Source organism: Nyctibius grandis, chromosome 8 (genome assembly GCF_013368605.1).
Source record: "Nyctibius grandis isolate bNycGra1 chromosome 8, bNycGra1.pri, whole genome shotgun sequence".
NCBI lineage: Eukaryota > Metazoa > Chordata > Aves > Nyctibiiformes > Nyctibiidae > Nyctibius > Nyctibius grandis.
Genome location: NC_090665.1, coordinates 24,551,049 through 24,558,983, shown reverse-complemented (window position 1 = coordinate 24,558,983; position 7,935 = coordinate 24,551,049). Strand labels below are relative to the sequence as shown.

At 39.7% G+C, this 7,935-nt stretch overlaps 1 protein-coding gene across 1 annotated transcript in view; it reads left to right on the top strand.

Moving 5' to 3' along the window:
• The first annotated feature begins 1,119 nt into the window (after nucleotides 1–1,119).
• Nucleotides 1,120–7,935, top strand: part of ASPM (assembly factor for spindle microtubules) — a 31,497-nt gene continuing 24,681 nt past the window's right edge. Inside the window, 6 exon segments of the mRNA XM_068406437.1 lie at nucleotides 1,120–1,422; nucleotides 3,091–3,163; nucleotides 3,166–3,233; nucleotides 3,616–4,981; nucleotides 6,920–7,021; nucleotides 7,760–7,906. Of these exon segments, the coding sequence (XP_068262538.1) occupies nucleotides 1,120–1,422; nucleotides 3,091–3,163; nucleotides 3,166–3,233; nucleotides 3,616–4,981; nucleotides 6,920–7,021; nucleotides 7,760–7,906 (2,059 nt within the window).

Here is a 7,935-nt window from a genome sequence, read left to right as displayed (position 1 = left end):
TTGCATGTTCTCCATACGAGTAAAGCTGAAGTGAAATAGAGTGTATTTATCTGTAGGTCCTTGTGACTACTGTCACGTGTGATCTTTTTCTACAATATCATTTCACAGTGATTTGGTTGTTTCATGGTATGTATTGAAGAATGACACTGGCAGAATATAATGCAGGGCAGTCACTTTGCTTAAGCTTGTAAGGGTCTTTTTCATGGTTCATAAGAAATGTCTTGGTTTAAAAGGATTTGACAGATTAAAGGTAACAATGGCAAAATTTTTTAATCCCCCATAACCATTTTGGTCATGTTTAAATGTTGGTCCTTTTATATGAAAGAATAAGGTGAAATAAACTCAGTATTTTGTCACTGGTATATGAGATAACGTGTTTTAAATGTGATCTGTATAGGTTGATATTTTAGATGGAAGTCTTTAAGTAAAGTTGTCTTTTTAGGAAGGAGAAGTTAGGAAGTGTACTGTAAATGTAGAAGTACTCAGTCCTATGTGTGATTTTGTTTGTTATGGAAAAGTAAAGTTCTTTTGTCTTAACATTGCTTGCTTCACAGGATTTCTTGCAGGGGTGCTCATGCCAAGTTTTAATTTCTGCTCCTTTTATTTTAAACAGCATGGAAACACAATATTCTGTATGTCTTTCAGTTTTAAAGCTCATGAAAGATAAACAGATGAGGCAATTTTTTTCATCGCATTTGTGTGCATCTCATTCTACTTTTTATTTTAAAATATTTTGTAAATTAAATTTATTTAGAAAAATACTTGGCTTTGCTTGATTTATTTCTATTTTATTTTTTTTTAGCATGGAGGTTTGCTAAATGTATTTATTTGTGTTTTAATTTCGAAGCGCCACTCCGGCTCCCCAAGGCCCACCCTCGGGCTGTCTCCCAGTGCCAGCTCCGCGCCAGGCACTGGGAGGCGCCTCGCCTCGCCTCGCTGTTTAAATAAAACGCCCCGCGCTGATTGGCGGAGAGGCGAGGGGGTGGGACGAGTTCGCGCGGGGATTGGCAGGGTGTCGCGTTTGAACGGTCGGCCGGAGACGCGGCGGTTGGTGCGCTGAGGGAGCGCTGTCTATGCAGAGAGCTGGAGCCTGGCGCGTTCCGGGGTTCTGCGCCGGGCATGGCCGCGGCGTTCTTCCCCGCAGCGGCGGTGTGGGAGCGGAGCGCTGCCGCCAAGCCTGGGCGGCGGCGCTGGGACGAGCAGGGAACTGAGGAGGACGCGGACGAAGCCCCCGCCGTGCTGGTCCTGAGCCGCTTCTCCCGGCCGCCGTTCCTCAGCTTCGGCAGCCTGCGTGTCGGCGCCTGCCGCACGCGCCTCCTGGGCATCGACAACCCCAACGCGGAGGATGTCGAGGTGGTCGTGGAGCGCTTCCCGGCTTCGGCCAGGGGCTTCAGCCTCGCGCATCGCCGCTTTTCTGTGCAGGTACCGGGCGGGGCGGGCGCGGGAGGCCGCGGCAGGGAGCGGGGGTGGGTGTGTATGACTGTGTGACACGCGAGGGGGCCCCGAGCCGTGCCCTGCGGCAGCAGGCTGGGCGGTCGCAAGGGTTGGAGGCGAAGGGGGGCCGGGCCGCTCCCCGCCTGAGCCGCTCCGCCGGCGTGAGGAGTGTTGCGGTTTGCAGCGTGATCCTCCCCCGGGAGAAGCCAGGCGTCTCCTGGCCCGGAGTGCTGCGGTTTTAGGCAGCCGGTACACGAAAGCCGCACCCCCGCTCGGGTGGGGTTTGTGTGTGTTGTGTTCGTGTCTCGCTGTTCGCGTAAAGGGGAGGAGCTGGAGCTGTAGATGACGGGGTTAGAGCTGTCGGGGTCTTGGGGCTGTCGCAGGCTGCGAAGGCGGTAAATCCTGACTCAACAGAGGGGTTTTTTTGCAGTAAGGTGCAAAAAAAAAAAATTAATTGTTCTCCGGGAATGTGATTTTAAAGACAGGCAGAAGAATAAGAGGTGTTTAAAACGTGACCTCTCAAAAAGTTGGAGGACATCTGTTTAGTTTAGGAAAAAGGCTGGGGGAGCTTGTTGTGAAGAGGATACTAATTCACTGTTCTGCATGTTAATTAATAGAGAGTAAAGCAGGCTTAATCTGGGAATAAATCTTTACAATTCCCAAGGAAATAGAAACTATGGTTAATCCAATCAATGGCGATTTTTGAAAAGACAGTTTGGACAAACGTGTATCTATGGTCATCTACACTCTAGAGCCTCTGTAAGAGAGGAGGAAACTCTCTGGAGATCTCGTGCAACAGTATGTGTATAAAAATAGGTTGGAGTCGCACTGTGAAGTATTTGAATAAAAACTTCCTGTAGTAATTAATGAATACTAACTGTTGTTGACTGGCTTTACTGTATAAGCACATAGGGAATTAGTTTGTATGGTTTCATTAAATGCATCTGCCCGAGGAAGTGGAACTCCTAATTCAAATGCTCAAGAGATTGGTCATTTTCACACTCTGTTTTTGATTTCGTCTGAGGTATAACCATTGTTTGGTCTGTTAGTGTTGGTATCAACAGAGCACCGAAATGATGTGGTCACTGTGCATGAAGAATCTTTACATAGATCATATGTAGCTCCACAACTTCCTTGTTCATTTGCAGTGTCTTCATTTTTATTTAGTGAAGTTGTGTGTCAAAGCTCGTTTTGCAGGTCATTTGACTCAAAAAAAAAATGACACTTGTATTTAGATTCAGCTACTGTCCTAAAAATTAACCTCTGATTACTAGTCCAAATATAATTATCTCAGAATTACTTTACAGGACTTATTGGTTAATATGTGCAAAAAAATATGTAATTTTTTCTACTTACCTTTACTCAAATCTTGTCCCTTCTACTATGTGTTATATTTATACATGTTCTTGCTTGCTTCCCATTATAGTTTCATTGAGAGGTATATGCTCTTTTAGTAAGACAACAGTTTTGGTAGAGGTTGCTTAAATTTATATGCCAGAGGGGAAAAAATGGCATTTAAACATTTAACAATTGTTTATCATTTCATGTTGTCAGAATATATGTTACTTCTGTATACCACTTCTCATGTGATTAATCTTTGATGTTACATAAGTGTACCTAAGTACTAGATATTAAACATTTCTTTTTCTCTAATAGTCAGGACAAAGAATCTTTGTCTCTATATCATGGACACCATTAGAAGAAGGAAAAGTCAGAGAACTGGTAACTTTCTTATTAATGGCATTGTAAAGCATCAAGCTGTGCTCCTGGGTGCTGCTGAGCAGCCTCTGAAGAAAAAGGTGAGTGTGTGTTTATTATGTGTCTTAATCTATTACTTTGGCATAGCTGACACAGATAGTGCTTTTATTAGTAGCAAATTCAGTGAAAGAGAATTAAAATTTGATAAATGATGCTGTCTGTTGGAATGCCCATGGTCTTCAAAGTTTTTTCAGCTGGATTGAAAAGCAGATACTTGGTGGCATTACAGCTTAGAGAATAAAACCAAAACATGACCAAAAAACCTGTTTTCAAGCCTGGAAATAACTTACAGTGAATTTGGTACTAGGTGTTCTATTTATAGTATTTTTAGACTTTGAATGAATACACCAGTAATGTTAACTTTTACACATAAAAATATGTAGAAAATCAGCATACTAACTTTTATTTATGCTTCTTTTTCAGAAGAGTCTTTGGGATACTATAAAAAAGAAAAACTCTTTAGAAACATCTGTTTTAAGAAAAGTTAAAAAAAGTACTTCAAAAGTTAAAAATTTTAATAAAACCTTTCAAGTTTCCCAGAAGGTGGATAGACTTAGAAGCCCACTTCAGCCATGTGAAAATCAGAACACAATGCAAAATAGTATATCCCCAGGAAATTGCTCTCTTGATGGCCCAGAAAATAAATTACCTATACATCCTATTGCACCAGTGCTGGAGGAACACGGTAATACTGTTTGCACACCGCTTGCAATGAGAAGATCTACTACATTCTCGGATATTGATGCTACTGTAAATGAGGCGTTATTGCCTGAAATAGACAGCTGTAATGTCAAGAACTTTGTTAGTGAGCACAATGAATTAAAATCTGAAAGTGCATACATTTCTGCTGGATTAGCACAACTGCCAGTTTCAAACAATGAAGGAATTCTTAATTGCTCACTCTTACCAGTTTGTACTCCAGAACACTCAGCATCTCTGCCTGTTTTAAGTACAAGGAGAATTTTAAGTCCAGATTCTTTTGTGAATGACAGTTATCAAGTGGATATGGATATAGATAAAATAGAGCAGCCTGTTCCAATTCTGTCACCTGATCAGTTTGTGAAAGACAGCTTGTCAGATAAGCAATCAAAGACTCCTAAACTTGAGGCAGCTTTAATATCATCTACTACAGAGACTTATGTTGTGAAGAAATTCCTACCCTCAAAATGGAAAAAAAAAGGAGATGTAGAGACAAAAACACATGGTCATATAGAATGCAACTTAAGTGAAGACTTTGAGATGCATGATGTAGAATCACAGGTACTTCATTATGACAAACCCAAAAAAAATCACTTCAGTTTTCTTCCCACAGAGGAACTTCAGACTCACAATTCTTCTCAGAGACAGCAACTAAAGAAGCGTCCACTTCTTTCTGCCACTGTCATAAAAAATAAGCCTGATGCTGCTGAAGAAAAAGGAATGGAAACCCTCAACCCAAAATCTAAAAAATGCCTTAGCAAAGCAATAATGGAATGTGCTAATGTGGTGCCTGTACATACAAAAGCAGAAATATCTAAACACCTTCCAGTTATAGGTCCCATTTCAGCTGAAAATAAGTGTCACAATGACAACATAAATTCATCTCCTACTGGATCAACTTCTTTGTGTCGTAAGAGGAGAGGTGAAATATATGTAGAAAATCATAGAGTTACAGCTCCAGTGTATGTGGAAGAAGTGGAAAGAAAAAGAACTCTTACATCTAGTGTGGACAATAAAACGCATGCTGCTATGAGACCATCAGCCTTCAAACCCACAAACCGAGAGAGAGTAGGGCAGAGGAAGAAAGCCAGTAAGCAGGATTTCCTTCATTTACCACTTTCTGAAAGATGCCTTTGATTATGAAATTTGTATAGCAAACTGAACTGTCTAGCAACTGTCAGGATATTTTGTATCTCTGAAATGTGGGCCTTTGCAATTTGTTAGATACTATCTGCATTCAAAGAATTTGAAAACTGAGTCAGAGTTTTTGGTTATGTATTTGGCTTCAAATTTACTTTATTCTTTTGTAGAGCTTGTTAATGACAGCAATAGGAAAAGTATCTGGCAGTTCTGGAGCAGAGCCCTTGTTATGTAATTAAAATTTGCTAGAAGCTTACTGCATGAGATTTCTATCATGTACACTTACTATTGTGAATATTTGACTCCATTGTTGTGGTCACATGTTTTCAAATATGTAGTTCCCAAGTCTCGTTCATACTGCCTGCTTTTTGCTGTCTGTAATTAGCTTGTTGTCAGCCTTGTGTAGATCTTTCTGCTTATAGTTTGCCAAGACTTTGTTGCTTGAAGATCAGAAGTTGACTTCTTGTATTTCAATGTATTTTGGGTTTTCTAAATGTGTCTGTCCCAAATATGCTCTGGAATAGAAAAAGAATGAGGATTTGTAACTGAAAGCAGCATTTAATTTGCAGAATCTTTATGTAGTCCCTGCAATATAACTAGCAGGAAAAATTCATCATGGCTTTCAGATCAAAATAACATGCTGCTTGCTTCAGTTCAAGTGATCTGTCCTGTGATCTAGATTTGATTTGGGGCTTTCAGTAATGCATTTTGATTTCAGGCTTTATAAGATAGTCTACATAAAAACATAACACACGAACGGTGTTAGTGTGCAGCAGAAAAAGCTGAGTTATGTAGCAGGTTATTTCTATTCATCCATTAGGGTAAGGATAGATGGGCTGCACAAGGAAGTATTCTGTGGGCCCAAAATGTCTTTGGTGTCTGGTAATTCTAGTTGTGAAACCCCAAAATTATGACAGCTTTGATTTACAATTTTTCTTGAGAAATATTTAACCTTTTAATTGCATTGACATTGACTCTTGACTTCACGAAGAAAAATCGTATTTCGCTGCTGGAAGTTAACTTTGAAATGCCCATCATTAATTTAATCCACTTGAGATCCAACTTTATTAAAAATTATCAGAATGTATTTAAAATTTATTAGAAGTGCATGAGAGATTGGGATGACTTCCACTTCTCTAGAAGTGAATGTTCTATGAAAAACACTACTTCAGCTAAGCAGGAGGGTGCAACCTGTAATTTATGATATCTGTCTTTTGTTTCTGAACTACTATCTTGTCAGGGGGCTCAGGCAGCAACTATAGTCCGTCTGCAACAGCATACTTTTTTAATCCTTCATTTAGTGTCAATGTAACAAAATGATTGCGCTAAAAGTGTATTTTTGTATGTTGAGAGTTCAGAAAGCCTGGGTCTGCATCTTTTCCTTGTGTTTTATTTAAGTCCTTCTACTGCTATGTGGTGGATAATACTTATTAGCTGGTGCTGTGATGCCTAAACCAATACAAGTCAGGCTGCTCTGAAGTGAGTATCCATGTGGGATGGCGTCTAACTGTGGGAGGAGGCGAGTCAAGCTCTGAAAAGTCATACCTCTTACCCCAAATGCTTATAGAATACACACTTTCGCATGTTCTAATGAATGTTTTTACCAGTTAGCTTAGTGTTTCTAGCCATAAGATAATGAATTGCAAACAGTATGTTTCCATAGTGTATGGAAGAACTGTGAAATACGATAGCTCTTATTTACTCTTGACTATTTTTCCCTTTTGATTGTAGTCAAACTGCTTTATTTAACTTTTTCCGTCAACAGGAGATAACTGGTATTTTGTATGGAGTCATGGGGAATTACTCCAATTCCATGCTTTTTAAGTGATACATACATTAACTTTCACTGCCATATTTGTTGTTGATATTTCTGTGTTAATGCTTGTAGGTTCTTCACTTAAGCAAGCATCTAAAACTGCAAACAGAATTAGTAAACCCATCCCTGGATTGGCTCAGTCTCACCTGACGTTCGTGAAACCACTGAAAACAGGTAGGCAGACTTCTGGTATTTAGTAAAACAGTATACACCGAACTGAATGTCACAATTGCTGTACTGCTAGTGATTGGTAAGACCCAGCTGGTTAGAGTTGAGATGAAATACAAGATTGTACCTGCAATGAATCAACATCTAGCAGAAAAATATATGAGACCTTTCATGTTCCATTTTGACTACTCATAAGAAAATTGGTTGCAACATGTGGCCAGCTGAAGGTAAATGTTACTTTCCTCCAGTTTTGCCTTTAAGTATAAAAGCTACATTACAGATATGTTTGCAATTGACTGAATGGTTATGAGTGAAATGCCTATTCCATATCTGATAACATTTTAATGCAACAACAGAATACCTAAGAAGAGAAAACTTCTTACCAAAAAGATACTGATTTTGCAGAGCTAATAATGCTATTTTGATCAGATCAGAAAAATCTATAAAATGGTTCTTTCTGGTTGTAATCCAACGCAACTTGGCTTTGCCCCAAGATGTGCGTTGCAAATGACCTGGATTCTAGAAATCTTGTCTTTGTTTTAGTGCTTTAATAACTTAATCCATGTTTTGTGGCTGAAGTGTATTTAATGGTGGCGGATCTGCAAGTCACTGAAGATTCTAACAATCTACCTTGTTCTGCTATAGTGCTAAATGGAGTGTCAAACGTTAATCATTTCCACAATGAAATGTGTATTGGTTATCAAACATTTCAAGAACTGGAGAGACTTACTTTTTTTAATTAAGTCATCCCTAGGCACCCAATGCCTTTTGCTGCTAAAAACATGTTTTATGATGAGCGGTGGAAGGAGAAGCAGCAACGAGGTTTCACCTGGTGGTTAAATTTTGTACTTACCCCTGATGACTTCAGTGTAAAAACAAACATCTCACAAGGTAAGAGTATAAGAATTTCCCTTTGTCTT